The sequence below is a fragment of the Temnothorax longispinosus genome, chromosome 12 (genome assembly GCF_030848805.1).
Source record: "Temnothorax longispinosus isolate EJ_2023e chromosome 12, Tlon_JGU_v1, whole genome shotgun sequence".
In the NCBI taxonomy this organism is placed as follows: Eukaryota; Metazoa; Arthropoda; class Insecta; order Hymenoptera; family Formicidae; genus Temnothorax; species Temnothorax longispinosus.
Window position 1 is genome coordinate 7,932,316 of NC_092369.1, and position 24,108 is coordinate 7,956,423.

General features: G+C 39.7%; 1 protein-coding gene across 2 annotated transcripts in view; it reads right to left on the reverse strand.

Moving 5' to 3' along the window:
- Positions 1-24,108, reverse strand: part of Stet (stem cell tumor) — a 365,074-nt gene that overhangs the window by 30,543 nt on the left and 310,423 nt on the right. For both annotated transcript variants that reach the window (XM_071795513.1, XM_071795511.1), the window contains exon 7: positions 2,940-3,082. In XM_071795513.1, the coding sequence (XP_071651614.1) occupies positions 2,940-3,082 (143 nt within the window). The remainder of the gene's footprint in view (positions 1-2,939; positions 3,083-24,108) is intronic.

Here is a 24,108-nt window from a genome sequence, read left to right on the forward strand (position 1 = left end):
TCAAGATTGCTCGAGATGCAATTTTAAAACGTATCTACCCATACGCGTCTAGAACATCTTCCCCGGAGATCCGTCCCTCGAATGAATTCATCAGTTTCCACGAAATTTATCTTCGACTTACCGCGCGCGTTACCACGTATCTTACCACTCTTGAACTCTTTCGGGATCACGTAATGCACGGAGAAATGACTTTTGATGGACGCGCGCGGGGCGTTACTCGCATTAATAATCCAACAGCCGCGAGAGCGCGAATCGACGAAAGCGGTAACCGGTAAAAAGAAAGACAAAGACGCAGCGCATCGTAGAAGAAAGTTTAAAGAAAAGAGAAGGGGAGAAGTGGAAACGAAGGATATTACACTCCGAGACTGAAGTTCCGCTTGAACAATACTGTAACAGTAAAAATGATGTAACGGTGCAGTACTAGCAAGGTATTAACTACTAGCCAGCATCAAAAGACTGTGCAGCCCGGGCAAATTACATATAATGAAAGGATTCATAATAAATAGTAAGGTTAGTACCATCAAATGAGTAAAAAGAAAAAGGTTAATAAAAGAAACGTTAATAGTACTGATTCACAGAGTTAAACGAGAGCAGCACAAGGAAAGATAAAGTGAAGATAAACTCTAACTGCAGCAATGTGCAAAAAGCAAATAGGATTAAAAAATAAAAAAAAAAACGATGCGTTAGATAAGGAGAGCCTAATATCAGAAATGGAATGAAGAAGACCAAAGAGAATAAAATATAGAAAAAGATAGAGAATGAGAGAAAAAGAAGGGAGACGAAAATTGGACGAACGCACGCTTTCTATAGGAAAAAAAACAGCGATGAGGTCACTTTTATCGCAGTTTCCATACGCACGTACGGAAAACGGTCGTCTTATCTGGCATTTCCATGAATAATTTAGAGAGCTTCGCGCTGAAAACTTCTACTCTGTCGGCGATAGAGAAAGAGAGAGAGACGAAGCACACAGAGTCGGCCGTACGATCTCATTTCTCGATCTCCTTTCTTTTTATGGCAGAAGGGAGTGGGCATAGAAATGTTGATGCGTCCAGAGAAATATCAGGGATATAGGAGAAAAAAAAGCAAAAAATTCATTCGAGGGATAGAGAGGGGAGAGAAAGGCAAAACCTACTGAAGGGAGCAAGAGAAAAAAAATGAGAGCGAAAGGTACGATGGAAAAATAACTGTGAACGAAGAAAACCGCCACCTTCTCTCCGCGCTCCCACTTGTCCGCGGGAGAGTGACGCGTGCCGGAAAGCTTATACAATTTTGTGTCCTGCGTGTAGTGCTGCTCGAATCGAATCGATGTGATGTCAAGCAAAGGTGCGACAACACGATACGCGGTCATAAGGATCGAAATTGGCTATAATTAATTGGCTATAATCGAGTAGCTTAATATCTAACGCCCGTGATGGACGCAGGTGGCTGATCGCAGGTGCGCAAGGTCTCATCTGTTTCGTTCCGACAGGTTTTCTCGTGCGAGAATTCTGTGGTATGTCCCTCGCAATTATAAATAAATTTGTCTAAAAGGGAAAAGGGGATTTAGGTAACGCAGGATAAATCTATCAATTAATCTCCTTATATATTAAATTTTCTTCATCTAATTATTCGCTTCAAAGATCTTATCTCCAACATGCATAATAGCGATCCGATATTTTAAATATATATAGAGAAAAGTTTCTTATTTCAAGACTTTCAGGGAATATATATTTTATTTCATCTATTATTTTACTATATATTTATAATATATACTTTTCGTTTCCTATTTATTTTTCTTTATATTTTTCTTCGAGCTTACATTGTTTCTCCCAGGTATTCTGCTAAACCCAGATTTCGACCTATGTTCACTATTGTTGACAAAACGTAAAAAAATATACTGCATATCTTTTTGAACAGTAAAATTGTGCTGAACTAAATTCGCAGCGCACGCACGAAACGTGTACGGTACGTTGATTCTGCAAGTCCGGTGAAAGAAGAGATGAAAAAAGGAGCGAAAAGCACGGCCGGGGACGTGGTTTATCTCGAGCTTTTTTTCGAGCTGCCGTAATCGTAATAATTCGCGTCGCGTTGCAACGCCATCGATTTCGCAGTCTCGGAAACTCTTTTTTCTCTCAATATCATCGCATTACTGCGACGTGTGATATGATAGTATCGCGATGCAATATCACAAAAACGAATGATGATCGAATTGTCGAGACGCTTAAATTTAGTTTTGTTATTCATCGCCGACATAATAGCAATAACGCGTTCAAAAAATAATAGAACCTGTATCTATACGCGATAAACTTTTTATTCGAGATAATCGAGAACCAAGACTGTTCGATGAATGCAATTTTCGGGTGATATGAAAAATGTGTTCTTCACGTCGCTCCAAAGTTCCGTGAAAGTTTTATCGACTTGCTTTCGGCGCTCTCTCTCTCTCTCTCTCTCTCTCTCTCTCTCTCTCGTATTTTTCTAGCCGTGAATTTTGCCTGCGACATCCTCGATAACTTGAATATGCACTGACGCAGATTTGCTTTTGTATCCATTAGCGCGAAAAACGTTGGTTTGGGATATTACATAAAGGCGCATCAATACGTGATATAAAAGCAAGCGTGGTGCACGAATTACATTTCTCTCTGTGATGGTAGAGAAAATTAACGATGCACTTGCATGTCACGAAGCAAAGAGAGAATCAAATTGCCGGCGCGTTCTGTCGGATAGCGGGGCACGAGGATACCGCGACATTGAGAGATCCGATCGAGAGATCGGATTATTATTCGAGAGCTGACGCCACAAATATCCGTTAAATACGTGTCGTATATTCACGAGAGACGCGCTTGCAATTACGCACGCGGCAGAATCATGAGAGATGGAAAAAAGAAACGAGAATACGCGCAAAACGTATTTACGACGCGAATACCAATCTAGTATTGATAAAAAAAAATCATGAGACTCACCCAGCGTGCAGGAACATGTAGAAAGCGAACCTCCAAAGCTCGAGCCGCTTGTCCGGTCTGTAAATGAAGACACTGTCGATCGGCACCGGCCCGGAGGGATTTACCTCACCCATCGCCACTGTGTAATACGTGAAGAAACCAAGCTGCAACAAAAAAAATGGAAATCAACAATAATTTTTTTATTCTAGCTGATCCATAATTTATTTGCTATTTTTAAGATAATAGTTCGCTAACAAATTATCCCGCTTAAAGTTTGTTGTCGCGAAACGTTTTCTCGTGCAATTCCTTTGAGTGGCTTTTTTTCCACGCACAAAAGAATTGTAAATGACCGGGCAGTCGTAGCAAAAATACGGGAAAATATTAAAGAGGGAGAGAAAGGGTGAACCACAGTGTGTTAAAACAAGTAAGATTACTCGGACTACGCGGAGTGTTAGGGTACGTGTGATGAATTAGTCACGCAATACATAAGTGATGCGTGTTTCGTATGGAAATACGTATTCCAACCTTGTGCTGTGTTAAAAAAAGAAATCATTTTTTCCTTGCGATTTAAATACTGCGTTTATTAACAAATCTTGATAATACTCGAGCGATGGTTAATATTATCAATAGCAAATTAATTTCTTTCATACGACACAAGATACGTTATTATTATTAGGTATTTATTTCTCATCGATACTACCATAAAAACATTTTTTTGTATATAGAGCGACTGAGATTTATTTCAAACGCAGACGATAAATCCATCAGATAGAAATCCTCGTTAGACATTACAAGTCGCAAATTTTAAACATGTTTTCATGAAATTTGATAATTTTGGTATTGTAAACATTCTTTTATAAATATTCCATTTATATACATGTTCTATATAAGCATTTGAATAATATTTCCAGGTAATGTACGTACAAGCTAACGGATCAAATAACAAACATATATATGTAATATGTATATAAATAATAAACATAAACTATGTGTTAATGTCTACCGCGTGTCTGCTCAAAATCACGCAACACAAAAGTTACATGATGGAACGCGACTATAGAACTCATTTACCTTAATCACGCTAAGCACACCCTACTGCATTCGTCTCCTCCCCGGTGCCTGACCTCGAGGAGAATAAGGGATGACTAAGAAAACGGCGAAATCGGGCGCGCAAGTGAAATGTATGCGCATAAATTGCGCAACTCTTCGCGCAATGCCATCGGCGTTGAAAGGGTTAATCAGCGAGGCGGTAGTAACCAAAAGGTGCATTGAACCCGTATAACGGCGGCGATAAAGATGTCGACCCGCAAGTGGTTGTAAAAAACGTCCGGCGAGAGAAAAGACATGGAGAAATAAATGGAAAAAAATCGCGGGCGCGCGCGCACGCTCGCAGCACGCACGAATGCACCGCGTTGCGTGTGCAGTGTATTAATATCTTTGTTCTGATAGGAGCCGCGTTTATAGTTTATGCGACATAACATTTCCCTCGTGAATAAAAAATGCGCTGTATAAATAAAAACATTCTATTTTCGCGTAGGAATTCTTTGATCAACTTGCAAACACTACATGGGAAGCCATCTGTAGAAGTTTAATCGAATATTACTAAGCCTATCAAAATTTATCAAACTTTTGAGATTTTATGGAAAAGTTTTAATTTCAATAAACAAACGTTGTGATGAAATAAAATCATCTCAAATTAGAAATTTTTTTAACGTACTTGAAGTTAATAAATATCTTGATTGTAGGATGGATTAAAGAATTTGTAAAGACGAATTTCATAAAAATCAATGCACAAAAAGCTTCACACTACCGAACAGCAAGCGTTGATTGAACTCGTTTTAAGATTCTTTTCTTTTCACCGCCGTTCAAAGAAATAGTATCGACGCAACCAAAATTCAAGAAGTCTCACGTGTTACGCAGACATTACGGACACGTGTCGCGTTAGGCTGGGGCGGTTCTCTTTCCCGGCGTCGCGGCGTCGCGACGCCGGAAACTTTTGGAATTAAATCGACGGCTTCGCGGTGCGAGCAGGCGAACCGTAAATAAAAGCGAAAGACGCGTCCCCGTGCTACGAATTCGTGACTCGCGTTTGTAACTGGTGACAGGGTATACATGACGGTCGTTTACACGCCCGGATTTAATTTCACGTTTAGCCTCATGCAAAATTGCGAGGTCGGCAACGACGTAGCAACGATCGCCCATGTCGTACGTTGAGCGTTGACGAATCTATCTGAGATTTGACTTTGGAAATACGGGCGACATGTTTAAAAGGATCTCAAGAGAAAGAGGGAAGAAATTATGACGCGTTTTCACGCAACCCACGCTCGTGTTCGATTGAATGTCACTTCGTGTTAAATGTAGATCTGTATATTGACATTCCGAGTTCTCATTCTCAAAAAATCCTATTTTATCTTTTTTAAATATAAATTATGAGGCATTAAACACCTCGTAATATTGCTATCTAATAAGAATCTCAACAAGATTTTAATTAGGCTATAAAATAATAATTAGGCGCTCTTCGTTTGCTATTAATTACGTTATATTGCATTTCATTGTCATTATTTAACGCAGTAATTGTTGAAATATAATCAACGTATTTGACATTCGGTAAATCTCATCGACATTGCGATGTTAATCCTACAGCAACACAGTATTATTCTATGTGAAGGATCATATTCGGAGCGGTCACAAATTTATAAAATTTCGATTAATGAATTAATTAATATATTTCTCATGTTAATATTAATCTAATATTATTAATCTAATAATATTAATCTACTAAGCGTATTAATTAAGCGTTAAATATGAATTATGGTAATCGTATTTGGAACAGCACCGACCGAATCCGCCTGATGCGTCTTTCCGCGCAAAGAAACTTTCCTCGTCGTCCGTAAAAGAACTTCGTAAAGGGATATTGCACAAATATACAGACGCATCCTGTCGTTGCATTATACAAACTATCCGGCGTTTCGTAAATGACGACGGCGATATTGCGCGGAAATATTAGAACGACCGAGAGCTCTTTGCTCTGTATACGGCGAATGCTTGTTTTGTTTAACAAGAAGGCAGCTCGAGTGATCTATCCCGCGTAAGAACTTTATGTCGCTCTGATGTGGCGCGCGATTACACGAGTTGTCACGATTCCGCGATAGTCCTGCAAGATACATAGATGAAGATTCGAAAAATAATTATTCTTACACGGTACACAATCGCGAAAATAATGTATTATAAATGAAATATTTCATTGTTTAAAATATAATCATAATTAAAATAATAAAGGCTTGATCTGCCATTTCAAATTCTCCTTGATCTAATATTTGAATTCTTTCACGTACGTACGATCTTACGCGTGTTGATCCGGCGCGTCGACAATCTCTTATCTTTTGCACGCGGAAGAGAGACTTCCTTCGCACGTGGAATTCTTTCGGCGTCCGTCCCGGTCGTTTATTACATCATAATAATTCCGATCGCCTCTAGTGAGTGAATGTAATGTTGCAGGGCAGGTCGCAGAGAACGGGCGATATAAATCAGCCGACGTAATATTACGTCGGGACACGGCGCGGCGGCGCGACGGCCGCTTATACGCTGCATTGTTTCGCCAAAACCGGGGAAACATAATGGCGGAACCCTAAGCATAATACAGGCCCGCGTCGCATCGTTCCGAGACAGGGAAGCAAGGAGCCCGAGAGCGGGCAACAAATTGGTTTTAAGGCCGAGGAGCAGCGCCGTTTTCCGCCATTGTGGTCGGGGTATTAATTAGCCAGCACGAGAATTTGTTCGCGCGTCTTTTCGCTCCCGCGCCTCGCGCTATCTCGGCCTTTGTATCGTTAACTTCTTTTTCGGCAGAAATCTTGAGAACGACACAATAAGTTTCGCAAAAAAAAAAAATTATTACATATATATCATATTTAATAAATATATAAACCCGAAATATATAATAGTGTTTTTCAGCCTAGAATAAAGAGAAGAGAAATAAATAATATATTTCATTGCTTTCCAGCTGCGTGTCACACCGAGGATTATGTCCAAAATTAGTTTGGGACTTCGGCGCACACGAGATGTAAATGGGGTGAAATGTATCCCATCGCTGTCGAAGTCTAATTCGTCCCATAATTGATAAAAGCGCCCAACTAATAACATTTATCTGCAATTGTACGCCGACGCTGATGCAGGTAGGTAATAAACAGCACGTTGAAAATTATCGAAATACGCTCGCATGGCAGGAAGTAATTATTCGCTACAATTTCGTTTTAATTAGAGCACTTTGCGGATTTTTATCCGGTGAATAACGCAGGTAAATAATTACTCTTTCAATTGCACAAATTTGCGGTGCGTTTTAATGATGGTTTATTAATTGCCGCTATTGTGTATATGACGGTTATAAGGATTAAACCGAAACGATAGGACGATTATTGCCAGAAAACAAACAAAAACTACGGTATCATTAATAATTACATGCGTATATTCACGAAAATGGCAAACAAAATGTTATAAAAATAATTTTATCTTAACACACAATTAAAGTTTTCACAGAATTAAAATTTGTTTCAAATATCTCTCGTATTTTTTTCTTTATAGTACACTGACTGTGACTTAAAAGAAAACATTTATTTTCATAATATTTTATATTATAGATCAAGTTGTGGCATGTGTTAAAATCATTGTCTACTAGTAGCGTTTCCAGTTTTCTATCTCTAAAAATACAATTTTAAAATTTCTTTGTAAGCTATCGTGTTGCTTCAGTATTGTATTATTCAGGATAATTAGGTTCAATTTTGCCATGTGGATTTTTGGTTATTAAAAAATTGTTTTTTACAGTTTTTCTCTTTGATTCTAATAATAATATCTTTAAATGTTTTCATTTTATTAACAATTTTGAAAATCAAATGATATTTGCGTTATTAAAAATCTAAAGATTTTTATCTTCTACAGCGTATAATCAACCATAGAATGAGGCTTTTACGAATAAACGAACTCTCCAAGGTATCACTTATCGTAATAAAAACAACGAGAAGCACTCGGCATCGTGTCACATCAATAACAACGGCGCCTTTTCCACATCGCTTAATTTTACGGCAGTCGGCAAGTGATACACTCCCGTCGCGCTAATGGAACCGAGAGATCCCCAGGAAATAGTCTCGACAATGGAAATCCGCAAATAGCTTTGTGAAAAGTCATCCCAGTGATGTAGCCAAAATTTTACCATTTCCTTTATGCACATTATCTGTTCGACGCCCTTATTCCGTTTTTAATTGCATTGTATGCTGATATCGTACCGATTCATTCGTTATCAATTAGATACAAATATGATAAATTATAGATAATAAAATAAAATATATACTATAATAAAAATTATGTACAACTTGTGTAACTATAATGATTAATTTAATTGTATATATTACAGCAAGATTATCATTTTTAAAATTCTTTTATTAGCTGTATTCCTGGTTTTTGTCTATTTTTTACATTAGAAACAGATAAGTTGATCCTATCCTGTATATTCTTGTTAAACGTTAACTACGTTCCTGCAGAAGTTTTGAAGAACGTGAGAGATGTTTCGAGGTTGCAAACGTCTTCAGTCGAATGACGTTGGAAGCTCAGGAAGGAAAATGGAAAAAAAGCAGAAGGGAGAAGATTAAAGAAAGAAGAAATTGATGAAAGAAGGGTATGGGAAGGTATGGAATAAGAGGGACGTTGGAAGGTCCTCCTTACTTTGTGGAAGGGAAGCGGCAGGGCGAAAGTAAAGAGGAAGAACACAGAGGAATGCAAATGGCCGCGCGTCGGGCTCGATATGCAAAGGAAGAAATATTTGCGCCGCGCGCACCGTGGATAGTATTGCGTGAAAGCCGAGGCCAGGACCTTCCAGCTTATCTTGTAAAAGAAACGGGGGAATTGAGAGAGGGGGGAAAAAGCGAAAAATAAGGTTCTTCGTCGTCGACTGCTCGAGTTTTCCGCGAAGGAACGGTCGCGCATCGATGCATCGCGGGTGCATCGACACGCGGGCAAGCAGCGCCTGCATTCCGCCGCATCGGGAATTTTATCTCGAAGCTGTATCGCTACGGAGATGTTGACCGCGATAGTAAGGCTTGCGTGATAATTTCGTATCGACCTGTTTTCCCCCCATTTTTCCACGAAATTGATTCTATCGATGAAGCACGTGGATAGTAGGTAGATTGTGGCGTTCGAGGAATATCAATACGGATTGAGTAGAAATTGACATAATATTGAAACACAATAAAATTTCTTACGACCGGGGAAAAAGTAAAGAAAAGAAAGAATTTTACGAATCTTTTCAGCCTGCTCTTATGTATTACAGCGTACGGAAATATATCAAAACAAGTTATTAGAGTAAATTTGATTATATCAAAAGTAAAAATTAAAGTTGCTCAACGAAAAGAATGCTAAGTAATTTTCATATAAACGTGCATTAATTTTATCTTAATTAAAACCTATAAATTTTTTTAGAAAGTTTTATAAAGTAAAAATCACTCTGCGTTTTAATCGAATATAAAACGATGCAGCTAAGTCAACGCAACCATGAGCACATGTTATAGTAGACGTGCTCTCACAGACGTGGTAACGCTTTATTTTCTGAAAAGCCACCTGTATCCGTAACTCTTTGGAGTGCGAACGCGGATCGGCGCGTGGATGCACTTTCCTCGGATACACATTCATGGGCGGCAACCAATGAGAAAGCCGAGAAACGTTGTCGGCTTTTCCGTGGCTTACAGGGAGTTTCACGGTTGAATATCCCGACCGCCGCTGATAGCAGTGCGTCTATCGTTCGTATTTTCCTCGCGAAGAGCGAAAACTTGGCGAGCGCGAGAAAATTTCTCTCTGCCGAGTAACACACTTGTTGTCGTTCAAATAAAAAAACACCCATTATTTTGTATTTTTGGAAGTAATATTACTGCTTTCTACGTCGCGGGTAAAGTAAATAATCGCATACACTATTAAAATAGTCAACAGCCTAGCGGCTGTTTATCCAGATTATTTAAATATCGTATTCGTTGATCTGGAACAAAATATTTATTATTCTAATTAATGGAAAAAAGTAATACCCATATATTTTTTAGATACTTACAATAAATTGCTTTCAATAATTAATTAAATTAAATAGATACGTTTTCTTTTTCATAAAAAAGATGAAAGGTATATTTGTAAAACAGTGATATTAGTATAACCAACTCTTTTAATTAGCAAAAGTATTAAATATTATTTTATAATGTCGGGCTATATACATTCTATGATCACTGAACATGAGCACGTTCTCTGATATCTGAAACTATCGAAACTTCTGCCTTTCCAAGATATCCATGTGTCATTGGACAGATATTACGGATTAATCTTCAGAAGAAAATAGAGGCGTTTAACTTCCGGTATAAAGTTTTCCAATTTCGGTGGACGATATCTAATCCCCCCGGTGAGCAACGTTTACCTCTTCGTCACACCGTCGTGATGCCACGACCCTAGCCGTTCGGCGTCGCGCCGCGCGCGCCGGCCTTCTCCTCTCTTCTCCGAGAATTCCGGCGAATTCCACCGCGAGTTATGCAGACAGTACGGTAATTGTTCCATTACCGCGAGCCCCCTTTGCTCCCGGCTGCGTAACGTATGGCCGTTTAACGGCAACTTTTACGGATACCCCGTGTCGCAATTAACGTCGTATCTAATCCTGGGACGGCGATTAAGCGGAAACGCGAACGTCGACTTTTTCGACGCCCGTGGTACGGCGCGAAATTTCGACTCGTTATCTCCTAACTTTCGCGAGCTCGGGTATGTCACTAATGAAAATAACATCGTGTATGAATAGACGTACGCGCAGACAAGTATGTTGAAAATGCGTCCAATTTCACTTGAATCATCCCACCCTAATATAAAATGTAAAATCAACTGATTACCTTAAAAATTCGGACGCCTTATATAATTAAAAACTCAACATAAGATATAATATATGAATGTCAAAAGGTAGGTATTTCACGAAAAACTACCTTTTTAAATAATATTTCATCGCTATAGGAAAAGTGAAGGAAGAAATATATCTTCAAGAGTTTCGTATAAAATTACGAGATTTTTATCTTCTAAAATTCTAAATATTCTCGTGAATTATATCCAAATCTTTTATATTGGCGAAAAATGGGGACTTTAAAAAAAAACGCCCCCTCGTCCTATTATCTTACTAATTCACCCCACTCCCTTTATTCGTAATTCAGAATTACCTCGGGTATCGTAGACTACAATGGAGCGAAATAATCTCACGTAAACTTTATAACATTCCCTCATCTACGCTGAAAAGGAATTACGAAAAAATTTCATTTCGCAAAGCATATTCAGAATTATAGCAAGATTTAATCCGCAATATCGCTATTGCCACTCTTATAGCGATCATTATTTAGCCAAGCTTATGAGATGCAAATGAGATGTTACTTTATTACGTGTACGATATAAACGTGCTTATTAAATGAAAACGAAGTTGACTCATGTCTAGCACCGATACATTCGAATACAGTTAATTATCGTCTGAAATACGTCATTATGCATATAAGGGCTCAATAGATCGATAGTAGATATCAATAACACTGAGCTAATAGTTGCTTTCCATTTACATCAAAACTCACATAATTCTCAATTGTGACATCATAACTCAGTTAAATGCACGTTCTTTTTGTATGCTGGCAAGTGAGATTCAACTGAGTTTTTATTCACAATCGAGACCATGTGCTTTAATGAATCTAATAAACTCACATTAAAAGTGAGGCTATATGGACCTGTATTATTATGCGATAGCTTTGTCACCAAAATAAGCAGGTAAATACAAAATGACATACCTTACCTGAGTATAAAATAAGCAACTAATATCTCTCTCTAAGAGAGTTAATATTCGATGTTTCATGGCGAGCTAGATTGAAAGAACATAAGTTGGCCATCTTTCCTCTATATGGCCATCTTACCCGAGTTTACCCTATCGATACTACTATAGTAATTCACATAGTAGAGCCTCGGGGATAAGTATAATCCACGTTCAATATTTTCGTAAAAAAAAAGCTTGAGAGACATCACGCTGAATCATTCTCAGCACTTCGTGTCTTCCCTAATCGAGAATAATTTGCAATTGCATAATGCACTCGAGACTACATTATGCAATTGCAAATTATTACTTACGCTGCAAGTTTGCCCCGCGTCGCAGAATGCGCAGCAGGAAAGATACGAAATCGAGGTACCAGGGCGGCAGCGGCGGCGGCAGCGGCAGCGGGTTGCTTCGAGGGTAAAGAGGAAAAATGAAGCAATTAACCCGAGTGTCGGCTAATGAAGCTTAATAAGGGTACCCTCTCGAGTTCTCGCAAGCCGTAATGCGCGACTACATGCGCGCGCGCGTATCCGCGTTTTAATTAATACCCTCTTAGTCCAACGACACATCTTTCCTCGCTGAGCGGTGCGCGCCGCCGCCATTGTCTCTATTGTTTTCTCATCATAACGTTATGCGCTCGGAAGCGCGCGTCATTAGGTGCGTTCTCCCGCGAACCGGGTCTCGCTGTACTCGACCTTTTCCCTCGTGTTGCAGATTTGTTTCTCCGACCGAGGCGGTATTTCTAATTTAATATCGCCACGTAGTACGTTTCGTGATATTGCTCGTCCGCCTGTTATTCGCGTTCGATTTTCATCAGTCGAGAGCGACGTTAAAAACTAACGTCAAAGCAAAACGAATTCTTCTTTCACGTTGGACTTAACGATGCTTCAATAAAAAGACAGAGAGAACGAGAAAAAGTTCTTTGCGTTTGATTACGCGTCGCCGGCGCCAGTTTTTCGCCATAAGTTTTAGCATTATTAACACGTCTATTGCGCCACCCGGACACGGATTCGTTGCTTGTTATCTCGATTACGTGGCATGTAGACATATATAGCAGAGAAAACATATAGGCGCGCACAGAGCATTTTTGATGCGAATTTATCTAGCGCTAAATTAAGCGAGCGATTTTCTTCATTCGACCGAGTCGACATCCCTAGACACCGCATGTCCCATTTTTTTCGCATATTTCACGGTAATTGCTTGCCGGTAAATTGATAAATAGAATTATTCGCATAGAGTACTCTTAAGTTTGTCACTTTTCACGAAAAATACTAATTACAATATTAATTTAATATTTTCATTATTCATTGGTAAATTTCTCCCAATATTAGAGATGTTATCAGATCTTAGATATGCGTAATATAAATTATCGCTTGCAGTATAGAAATATATTCATTTAATTCTCAATAAGAGACAATTTTATGGAAATATTGAATTTCCACCACTTTGCATTTACTTTACTTCGATACTAATGTTACATTAATAAATGTTTGAACACTTGCGTGTTGGTTCACTCGAAGCTAGCGATCGGTTACTCAGGTATTAAAAAAGTACAAGAGTCCCGTCGCATAAATTCATCCATGGTTTTAACGAGGTTTGCGTGCCCGTATAGCTAGGAATTAAGCGCACTCTCACCACTTTTACCCGCCGTCTGAAGTGTCGGTTAAATATTCCTTCTGAAAAGAATTTTACGGCAAACGAACGTACGCGAGTGTTGTAACAGAGAGAGGGAGCGCCAGAAATAGAAGGAAATGGAGGTTAGGGGAAAGAGAGGAAAATAGCGGAGATGATAAAGGTAAAGGCGGAATTAATTTATTACAGACCCTCCGGGGTCCAGATGAAACAAAACGACACAACGAGGGCCCGTAGTAAAGACAGTATCAACGAACGAAAAAAAAAACGGCGTAATAATGCCGAGTGGGTGGGATTACAGGCAGGATTAATTAATTACGTTCGTAACCCGGCCCCACCGAATTAGTCCCTCGGAAGAGCGAGCGAGGCGTGGAACTCTCGTCATAGCGTGAATCGAAGAGAAATTTCCGGCACGAAGCGCCCATCCATCCCTTTTCCCTTTCGAGCTCTCCATCAAATTTGAATTTCGACAAGAGTCTTTAAACGATGGTGGTTGTAAAGTATCTCTAACGTATAATTGTAAATCCATGCGTGCATTTATATCAGAATGCATTATTTATTACAATGAAAATAGTCCGAGTCAGCAAAAAGATAATTTTACGATATACACAACACAATAATCATACATAATTACTTATGGTCAAGTTAAAACTTTGTAACTTTTTGTTTCCATAGAATTAACACGAAAAGATATTTCCACTATTTCCAGTAAGGTAGCTATATATATATATATATATATATATATATATATATATATACATATCTTACATAAAATACACTTACAAAACCTTTTGTCCTACATGAAAATGAAAGGAATATAATTTATATGATAATATGACAGAATAATACGGGAGTATGATTTTCAGTTTGTAATTTCTTGCTATACCTATAAGCTCTGGAAACTGTGAAACAAGTAGGAGTCTTGAAGCTTCATAAAAACCGCATTTAGTTTTAGTTAATATATATAGAAGAGCATATAGGTACTTATATACACTTCCATTACTGCCACATCAAATTTTAATGACAGATACCTTGGCGAGCGAAGTTCATTCTCGCTTCGAGAGACGTAAAATTATCTAACCAGAGATAGAAAAAAAAAGAAAAAAGCAGACTCAAGATAATAGTTGGAAAGGGTGGTGGAATTAAAGGGAGAATTAATTAATTACAGCTGGAAAACGTTCAGTTCCGCAGCTTTCGCTAGACACGAAATAAGGTTGGATGTGCGTTCGGAATTGGAGCAAAAACAATTTAGAGCGTAAACTTCGCAAAGAAGTGGTAAACAGAAGTGGTAAGCCGGGAAAAAAGACGAGACTGAGAGTGAGTGAGAGAGGGAGAGGGAGATTCTAAGTTTTAACAGTATAGGATGAAAAACACGATAAGATAATATATACTCTGCAGAGTGTAAAACAGAAAAAAGACGTGTTGCTTTTAAATGACACATTTCGTATTTACTCTTATATTCTAATCTGACAGAGAATGTGTATATAAAAAGAAGTTTTTTGACAATTAAATTTAAAAAAAATGCAAACAAAAGACTCTAGATTCTAGGTAGAAAATTAAGATGATAAGACTCCATTCTTCATACAAGTCCAAGTAGTCTTTGCTTTAACAGTTTTTATTCTGGTTATCCAATCAGAGAACGCATTGATACATTAGAGGTGTGCGATCGTAACAATTTAATGATGTTCGAAAATCTCTTTTCCGAAAAATAAGCGAAGCCGATAGTCGTCCGATGTGTCGCCAGTGTATCGTATCGTATCACATAATTACATCATTTTACCTTATAAGCGTTTCATGTTGTCCGACGGTGTGGCGTCGTCGTTTAATTAACAAGCGAGAATATTCATATCCGACGGACGGGACGCGCCGTGGCTCCGTGCCGGACCGCAAGCAGATTAAACGGTGCGAAAAAAAGAAGGAAAAACGAGGAGGAGGGGAAAAAAATGAGAGAATGCCGACGCGGCAACAGAGGCGCGACGCGACAAAAGCGACGACCCGACCGGCGTGCGCGACACGATCCCGGGATTTCCGCGGAGTTTTCTCGCGTATTGCTTTCCGCTCCGAATCCGCTTGCGAGTCCCTTCTTCTCCACTTGCGTCAGCGTCCCAAAGGATTTATGCATTTATACGCCCCGGACGGCGACTGCATCCGAGAATGACGTCGGAAGGGTGCGGGGGTGAAGCGACAGGGGACGAGGAAATGGAGGTAGAGAAGGAGAAGGAGGAAGAGGATCTCCTCCCTCGATAATCGTCGCTGGCGTGTAATCGCGTTTGCACTCGAACCCGCAATTTATGACCAGTCACGTCAGCGTACCGGAGCCGCCGTACGCGCGGACGGTTTCCGGCTTGATTAATGCAGGAAGGAGTGATGGAAATAATATACAGCGTCCATTCCTCCCGCTGTTGGGCGTCAGGGTGCTCGTGCCGCTAATGGAGGAGCTTCTTCCTCTTTCGTTGATCGATGAACGCGACGCCGCTACGTAGCGGAGTAATAAAAGCGCGATAGAGACAGAGAAAACGATTTTCGCATTGTATCGTCGATAGAATGCATCGGATAATGCATTAGAATAGAAAAATGGAAAAAAAAGCTAAATGATGCGTGTAACCTCCATGTTGTTTGATATCTATCAAATATTTCTTTAAAACAAAAATTGTATATGTTACTACAGTAAATTAAATATTACATTCAATATAATACAATTGTAATTGTAGACAGCTGTAATAATTATAAATTATATTTAATTGACAAAGTAGCACAATAAACGAATAACGAATAAATTCTTCATACAAATAGAAAAAAGCCTCGCTTTTTCTTCTCGAAACAAAAGATCTCTGATTTAGCGACGTATGCACGAATCGATGCTTAATCCGTCGTTTTGCTTTTGGTGGCTGGCGATGGCGCCGGTCGTTGCTGACAAAAAGCCTCTTTCACGCTATGCGAGCACTTGCCATCTTTCCTGATTTAGGCGCTTTTTGCTAGCCGGCGAGAAAACGGATGGACTCCGATGATACCGAGGACCCCCCCCCTCGGTACCGGACGTTGGCTAAGCCGGAAGAAGGGAAGAGTCCACGTGAGTGTAAAAAGCAGGGGGACGACCATGCTTTAAAGGGTTACACCATCCCCGAAACGTTGACCAAAAATGATCGGATCTACGCGCACCATGAATATTTCGTGCAATATTTGTCTAAGAAACAAAGGATAATTCTTACCCGATAAAATCGCGCGTTTCATGTAATATTAATTTCGCGAAAAAATTTGCTATCGGCAGACAAGATCGTAAGCGAAATCCGGCGGTTGTTAGGAGCGGGGAGGGGAATAGACCCTATGAATATTTCATGCAATACTTGTCTGTAAAAATAGGGGAATATTCGTAGGGGGAGTCGGCGGAGTACGCCGGATACGGCGCGCGCGAGCGAGCTCAAAGAAATATTATTATTGTTCGACGTGAGCACGCTTCGAAGTGCATTTCGATGCGATTGGATATCTCACGAGGCAACTTGGGCCGAGGAAAAAGAGAAAAGAATGAAGGTTTTTTATGCGAAATAGTTTAATGCGCCTGCATTGCAAGGTAACGATAACGATAATTGCAAAATACGATTACGATACTTGATCTGCACATGCACATTTCAACTTCTAATGAATAAATATATATGTTCAAATTTTAAACCGTAACACGAATATCTTTTCGTGAAAATAGAATCGGCAGGCATATAGAGCTTATATAAAGATTCTTACGTAGTCACCGCGTTTTTGTATGAAAATTTAAAAAAAGACGTAAAAAGAATATCACCGCGCAACTTTCCCTCCATCTTTTCCATCACCCACGTGTGAACATTCATCCGCTATACTCCATCTTTTTTCTTTATACTTCCTCAGCAACTCGTGTCGCCGTTGCTCGTTGCCTTTGCGGAATGTAGAAGGAAGTGGGAAGAGCTATCTTCGAGCGCGCGGTATAATATTGTTAGGTATGCAAATTAAACCATTCAAAAGCTCTGATGAACTTCCGGAACTTCCAGCGTGCTCAAAAAAGAGGGGGACAGCGCGACAAAGGGCGAAAAAGAGCGAAGTTTCGTCACGTTGAAAATGGAGACGAAATCAACACGAGTTTGAATAATTAATTCTGAGTAAATGTAAAATTTGATGCTTTCGCGTTCCATGTCTATTTAAATACGATAATATAGTTAATGCAAAATAGTAGTAAAAGATGCGTCTTGTTTTCAATATATCAAAAATGGTCATAAACGACAATTATTAGTGATACAAGTAATTTTACATTCGTACGTTATATACATTCATCTATTCAATAAAAAATTATTTTATTAATATTTTAAAAATATTACTTAACTCGCAATTCTTACAAACTCAGTCACAATATTATTTTCATATAAAAATATTTTAAAGAGTATATATCTGTTTAATAAAAATAGCAAATATTAGCAGTAGTCATTACGTATTCAGCGGTATTATTCTAAATCATAAGTCGTAACTCAGTAGTATTCTCGGCCACTCTTCAGACACCTTCACTTTGCGATATCATTAGCATAAAATAATCACCGTGGCAACGTAGAACGTGATTTCATATAAATTCTAAAGTTCGGATAATGCAGTTTCGAAATCCCCATGCAAGAAAGAAGAAAAAAAATAGAAAAGAAACATAGAAAGAAAAGTTCGGTTTCAATTACCGCACCTTCAGTATCTCTCGCGATTGTCTGCTCATGCTGCTTAAGCAAGAAATGAAAATTATTTCTATCCCTCAAGGAATACTTCGAGAAGTTTACGTCCGTAACTATCCCCGCAATGTTGTGTAATGTAACAGATCGTATAACATACCTAAAATATAATTTCTCTGTGAATTGTGCTGGATATTTTGATTAACAATACGCCTAGGTACATATACGTCTGTGTAATACGTTTTTACGACAGTACGAAATTAACAATTAATTAATAATTACATAACAAATTTGATGATTCAGAAAATTCGATTCCTACCATTTTCGTACACGTGTTCGTAGATCTGGAATCGTTAAGGTAGCTCAAGTGAAGTAATTGCCAATTACAATTGTAATGGCGAATGTAAGAAGCATAGAGACGTTAAGTGTCCGTGATATAATGCCATTGTCGAATGTAATCCAACTGCAACGTTTATCGAAGCCATTAACATGCAAATTTTAGTGTAACGACGTTATCTCTGGCGAAAACAATTCCCGTTGCTATTAGAAAATGCGTCTTTAAATTCACATTCGTATATATCTAATTGATAGAAATTTAATTAAAATTAAATTCGTTGCAGCATTTAGCAGCCAACGCATCGATATTTATTATTCTACGTCGCAATTAAAGCGACGTAGATCAATTTAATAGATTTTTCGAAACAATTCGACCCGTTAAGGAAATCCGATTTCAACTCTCGGTCCTCGTTGATCGTATATAGTCGTTCACGAGATTTACATTGCAGAGAACGTTCGCCCGTCTAGGATTGTCGGAAAACCACCTCACCCTCCAGCCTCCCTCTCATCCCTTTTCGGCGCCCATACCCATCGAGTGCGACCGCTACGCCTCTAAAATACTTCGAAAGTACGACAATTTACTGTAACTGCGGCTTTTCGGTCTGCGGCTGCGGAAGATATTACGCATGATATATCCCTGTCAGAGACCGTCCGACGGATATATTGTATACAGCGTATATGCTCGCGTGCGCCATTAACGTCCCCTCCGGCGTCGTGGATTGATTATCGTGTTCCATGCAGTAATTTTTGTCGGGTCGTCCCCGTGTAGAATTACGATTCCGGCATATGGTTGTTTATCGAAAATCGATAGAGCCGCGTTTGTATCTTTACGTTGTTCAGGCAGAGAATTCGTCGAGCCACGCTTTAAGTTTCTTCGTTTGCTGCATCGTATTTTAACGACAACGACGAACATTAAAGGGGGCTTCTATTAAAATTCTCGTGGTATTATCATCCGATAAATAATTGAAAGAGGCTTAATATTTAAAGAGATAATTATGCATCTGCTGTTACAATATAAAAAGAGTATTTTAAATAATCCTTAATTATTTCTGTATCTTAAATTATTTTGTAAATTAAAAATGGGGAGTTATTTTCTAGAATTATATGTTCTGCAATATTTCATTACAATCAAGTAATATTCCAAAATCTATTTACCGAATTTTTCAATTAACCTAGTGGAAATCAATAATGTCCACCCCTGTGCAATTTCATTGTGTTACAGAGTTACGCGTTTATTTTATTTTTCAATAAACGCGTAATGAAAAGCTGAAACGAACGATAGACAAATCCATTTTGCAGCTAAAATTCATCGAATGCGATTATGCACTTGCAAACTCTTTGTAAAAATCACGCGAAAATGACATAAAAAATAGATAATATGAATAAAATCAACTATTACCTCACATGATAACGAACAAGTGGAACAATATATAAGTAATGAGATTACTTTAAATATTAAAAAAATTAAGTCCAATATTTCACTTTCTCGCGTACTTGATTCTAGACAGGATAAAATATTACGTCATATTTCAAAAAACCGCGCTGTCGCGAGAAACGCATGTAATATGTATAATCATAAATGCATTATAAACTTTTATCGCTTAGCTTTATTGTCGCATCGCTTCAGGCAGCGAAGGCGGTAGTAGTGCCGAGCTAATAATTTGATGGAGCGTCCGCAGTCGGATGACGACGGTGCTGGTTACTCTCTGTCGGGGTGAATGGTCAGACGCGGTGAAAATAGTAGTTAGTGCCAGCTATGGTACGGCGAGTGCGTAAAACCGGCACTTATTGGCGGAACGTCGCGCTCAACGCTCCAAGTAGCTACTGCCGCCATGTGATCAGCCATGTTGCCTAGCAAGGCTGGGTCAGTAATCGGTATACGGCCGGTGGTCAGCCGTGCTGCCGCGCGCGGCTCAGTAGTCAGTATCAACGCAATAGACGGACATGCTTACACAGAGCAGAGCGCGCAGTGGTATCGACATCGGTCGGACCGTAACAACCTCGAGATACAGATTGTACATCTGATGCGACCTCCGATGAACCGATTGCATCGAATAATCGCGAGCGAACATTATGCTAATATCTCTCTCACAATCAATTTCTTGTCCTAATTAATTTCATTAGTTAGTTTATTAATTTTATTTGATCTGTAAATCTCTTTCTCCCTTTCTTTTTAAAGATGAATAAAAATATATTGGCGTATAAGATTACTTGTCTCATTTTAAGCGAAGTCCCAGCATGATAAATAATACGTATTTGATGAAACCACTGTAACAAAAGCTAAGTTAATTAAAGAGAGAATTACGGCGGATTGTCGCGCGATCCCCTTAAGCAGTATCGAGAGTACCGTTTTTATATCGCATTTCGATTTAATGTATTCAACGAGCGAACTCCGGTATTCATTTATAAGGCGGTAGTAGTAAGAGTCGACGCAATAATCAGACATGCTCGGCCGTTCAAACGAGTTCCACTGCGCCGGTAGATAACGGAATTCATTACCAGGCATACAGTCGACGTTATTTCCTTCTGCCACCTTTAATTTACGATTATTTCGTGCGTCCTGATTTAATACTTGCAATACTTTAAAACATGTCCGTATACAAGAGCGCGTACATTACTTTAAATTTCGAACATCAATCTCCGATTTCAGTAAAATCGCCAATTTATTAATGCGCGCATAATGAAAGTTAGTATCACATTTATGCAGTTTTTATTTCAATTCGTTGATCGTAAATTACTTATAGATTAAGTTACTACAAGTTATATATCGGATTTAAGACTCAGTTAATAAAAAATAGTTGGTAATATCTCTACGACTTTATAAATGTATGAAACGTGTGAAACGTACTCTGTTTTGGCGAGCTAGTTAATAATAGTTCCTACCGTAACGTATGTCGCGACTAATATAATTATCCTCAAGTCCACTTGTTAAGTAGATTATTAAAAGGACGCGCGAAATAATTATCCAACTATCATTTGCAAATTAACTATAGTTAACCGTCAACTAAATCGCGCATAATTCGCTATATTCTGGGATTCGCGTTCGCGCGCGATCCGGCCCCTTGTGAATCCACTAGAAATCCATCCTCCTTATAGTGAACGGGATGGAGCAAAGCCCTTACCCATCCTCGACCGACGCAAACGCACGGAACTATTCCCGCGCCATTAATTAAATTTCCACCTCCCCTCTCCTTCACTCCCGCCCGTCACGAGCCGGACGCACGAAACGATTTCTCGATTTCATGATTTCTCGACCGCCGAGCTATGCGCTGGGCCCCCCCGTGGCAGTTCGCAGGCGACCGCAAAACTCCGTCACGTAGCTGAGAGGGTAGTAGGCGGCACGGAGGAGAGCTTGGGGGTGGCTTACCACCCTTCCTCTGCTGCCCGCCCCCTCCCCTCCTTGCTACCTCCCTCTTGCATCGTCCGCGTCCTGCAGCTTGCAACGGTTTAACGCGATCCCGTGCAAATTTGTATGCGGCCAAGTTTATATGGTACCCGGGTCGAGCGTTAGTTCCATCTACCCTCCATCCTTCTCCTCGTTCCGTCCCGCTTGCCGCTTACCGCCCGCCATCCCGCTTCAATCCACCACCATCATCCCCCCTTGTCCGCCCTCCGCCACCCTGGGTCAACATAGCCAAGAGCGTATCAACACACAAGCAGTGTCTGTGCACGTGTGTCTTTATCACGGTATGCACACATAAGTGTGTATATACGCGGTGTCCAAAAAGCCGCGTACTTGCTGCTGCCCATGAATTATCTGGATGTTGTTACCTAATTTCCAAGCATTAAGCTCCTTGCTGAATAAATTATCTTTACGTTGCGAATAAAGCCTATTATCTGTTTACATTTGTAATCTATATGTACCTCGGTTCGTTAAAATTCCTTAATTTGTAATATTTGAGAGTTCTATATGCTACTAAACGATATCTAGAGGCGAAAATGATCTTAGCTCCTTAGTTTACTCTGCATTACAAATAGATTCGAGAGATAGTACGCGGGTTCCGGAACACCCTGCATACGTCGCACACATGTGTCCGTACATACCGATTTCCTCGTGATGAGAGCACGTACGCGTGTAAGTGCAATCTGTGCGTATATGGGCCTTTGCGCTCGGCGCGTTCGCAATACATACGCACGCATTTATGAATGCACGTCGACGCACGTGTATATATTATCGCATTGTATTATGGATGCGCGCGCACGTATATACGCGCCGAGCTGTACGCACATAGTCCTCGGAAAGCTTTATTCAATTACTTCATGTTTTAACTTATGTATAAGCATCGTAAAAACATTGTACTATACAGAGCGTGTATGCGCATTGCGCACAAAGAATGAATCTTCCGACAGAAAAAGAGGTAACTTTTTACCCCATTTTATAAAAATGATAATTTAGTAAACAGAAGTAAAATTATATAACGATAAACTCAACGAGAGAAATGCAAAAGAATATACGGAAAAGAAATATAGCAAAATATTTAAAAGCTATTAACAGAAAAATGAAAAAAATACTTCTTAATATCCATATTTCGCTTAAACATTGAAGAAGACCATTTGCGTTACATTCTCTAATAAATTCATCACTTCGCAAATTTTACTCTCTAGAAAGTAGATATAAGTTTATTTATCGATGATTAAAGATGCAAGGAAACTTGCGAAGTCGTTTCAGTAAACACCATTCGCAATTAATCTTTTGTCATCTTTTGTCGACTAAATTACCAGTTACCAGTCGACTAAATTACGCTTCTCTAATAATCATTCGCGAATATTCGGGATCCAATATCCATTTATCAATCGAATATTCAACATTGGAGATACCTGTGGCCCAACACATTTGTTTAATCGGACAGTCCGTGATATATAGTACGTATCAATTATAAGTGAATATCCAAGTGTTCATATACGAATATGAAATCCTCAACAAATTCTGCGATACTCGCAATCATACTGATATCGAAAATCAGTGGAATATCACTCTCTGACATAACATCCTATTTCTACTATAAAACTCTTGTTGAGCTCTTTCGCCCATTTTTAAGCATCAATACCCTTTCCCGTTGGTATTATCGTATGTAAACTCGGGCCAAGTACGCAGAAGTCGCCCGGGGCTTCGAGCACTACGAGCTATGACGGCGCAATAAAATTTACAAAAATCTTACCGCGCTCTGAAGTATCGCGCAAAAAACTGCTCGGTACGCCCGCTCTCTTTTTCTCCCTCTCTCTCTCTCTCTCTCTCTCTCTCTTGCTCTCGCTACAAATATGTGGTTACGTGCACATGCATGCTCTTCCGCAGCTGCGGTAGGAAGACTCGCCTCGGATATCACCGGCGGCCAGCTAAGGCGGACACGACCAAAACTTTAAATTTCGTAGGGAAAGCCCCGACGGCGTTGGCCCATGCTAATTTTACGACGCTACGTCGCCGTGCGTCACCGGCGTGTCCCGACCACCCTCCTCCCCGTCGCTAACCCCTCCTGCTATACCTTGCCTGCTCTCTTGCCCGAAATTCGTGCAGCGCTTCAAACTACGCCGATGGCTTTTCCACGCGAGCGCCGAGGGCGCCAGGACTCTCTTGTGCGATCCTGGGACGAGGAGGAAAAGCCATTTAGATGTTCTACCGGACGACGTACGATGCACCTGAGGCCCCGCTCCCTGTCTCGCCAATCCCACGGACTTACCCCTTTTGCATTCTGCCTCGCGGCGCGCTGCT